A 1336-nucleotide genomic window follows, 5' to 3' on the forward strand; every position below is an offset into this window, starting at 1 on the left:
ACCCAGTGCTGCAGCAGCAAGCCAGGGGTGCCTGGAGCGATGGAAGCCAGGAGAGAGGCCTGGGACAGACTGCCACTTCCAAGTCCCAGCAGGAATTCACTGTGCCTCTGACACTGCGCCTCCAGGACAGTGCGGCAATGCACATCTGTCCCCATAAACCACGCAGTCAATGGTGCCCGTTCCAGCAGCCCTATACTCCCACGTACAAAAGGGGTAGCCGTGCATTGCAATCAACTCTGCTCAGAAAACACATTTTTCTATCACATTGATTTCTCCTTCCAAACCGTGTTCTGTGTGCCCCATGGGTACACGTTCTCTATTCCAGTCCACACTTGCCTTAAAGTGTAGAGCTTGCAGGATGTGTCTCAGCTCATGGACCTCAGGGGAATTAGGAATTTCACTCAATAATTCCACTACCTGGGGATGGAAGAACACACATTATGAAATGAAACATCTTTAAAATGATCACCTTGTTTCCCTTAACGAGTTTTGGTAGCACAGTAGTTGAGCACAAAGCTGCCGATCCAAAAGGTGATGGTTGGAACCCACCCGTCACTCTGCAGGACAAAGACGTAGCACCCTGCTGCCACACGGATGACAACCTGAGGAACACTATGGAGCAGTTCCATGCTGTCCTACAGGCTGGCGATGCGTCTGCGTGGACGTGGGCTTGATGGCCATGGGTTTGGTGGCTTTCATTTGTTGGTTTTAAGTTACCCTCACTCAGGCTGGATAACAGATTTACGGGCACGTGTAGCACGGACCTAATAAAAGCTGTTTTGAAGAATTTTTTGCCAGTGTAAAGCCTGGACTTGACATCCTTCTTTTTTATTAAACGTTCCTACCAGCAGTTAGAACCTAAGATGTAGGATAGATCTAGTGCCCCAGTGCCCCAGCCCTGCCCTATCACCAGGCTTGGCAGAAGAACAGAGATAGTTCCATAATTCATGTAGACCAAGACATTGTCCCTCTAGTGCTGATGTAAATGCTCTATTAGGCAGTCCGAGTTTCTCCAGGGCCAGGTTCAAAGCACCTAGTGAACTCAGGTAGCTCGATCCCATGGGACGTTCCACTGAAAATTGGAAATAGTAGTTTCTATTTTAGGGTGTATTATTTGATTAGCAATCTTAATGTTTGTTGCTATAAAAAAAGGCTAAGAGAATAAATTCCGATCGCTTTGCTATGATTTAGGTATAGATTTGCTTTCCGATAGGACTAGGACTGCTCCAGACTTCAATGCAGTCAGGAATCTTAAACAATGGAGCACGGCAAGATATGACAAAATACCAATTTATAAACTATCAAGGGCTCATGAGGGAGGGGGAGCGGGGAGGGA

At 47.2% G+C, this 1336-nt stretch overlaps 1 protein-coding gene across 1 annotated transcript in view; it reads right to left on the reverse strand.

The window, feature by feature from the left end:
- The window catches only part of MPP4 (MAGUK p55 scaffold protein 4), a 35561-nt gene that overhangs the window by 26143 nt on the left and 8082 nt on the right, over nucleotides 1-1336 (reverse strand). The window contains exon 4 of the mRNA XM_045296653.1: nucleotides 337-417. Within this exon, the coding sequence (XP_045152588.1) occupies nucleotides 337-417 (81 nt within the window). The remainder of the gene's footprint in view (nucleotides 1-336; nucleotides 418-1336) is intronic.

Source organism: Echinops telfairi, unplaced genomic scaffold (assembly GCF_000313985.2).
Source record: "Echinops telfairi isolate 266 unplaced genomic scaffold, ASM31398v2 ScPeMD7_3;HRSCAF=10, whole genome shotgun sequence".
NCBI classification, from domain to species: domain Eukaryota; kingdom Metazoa; phylum Chordata; class Mammalia; order Afrosoricida; family Tenrecidae; genus Echinops; species Echinops telfairi.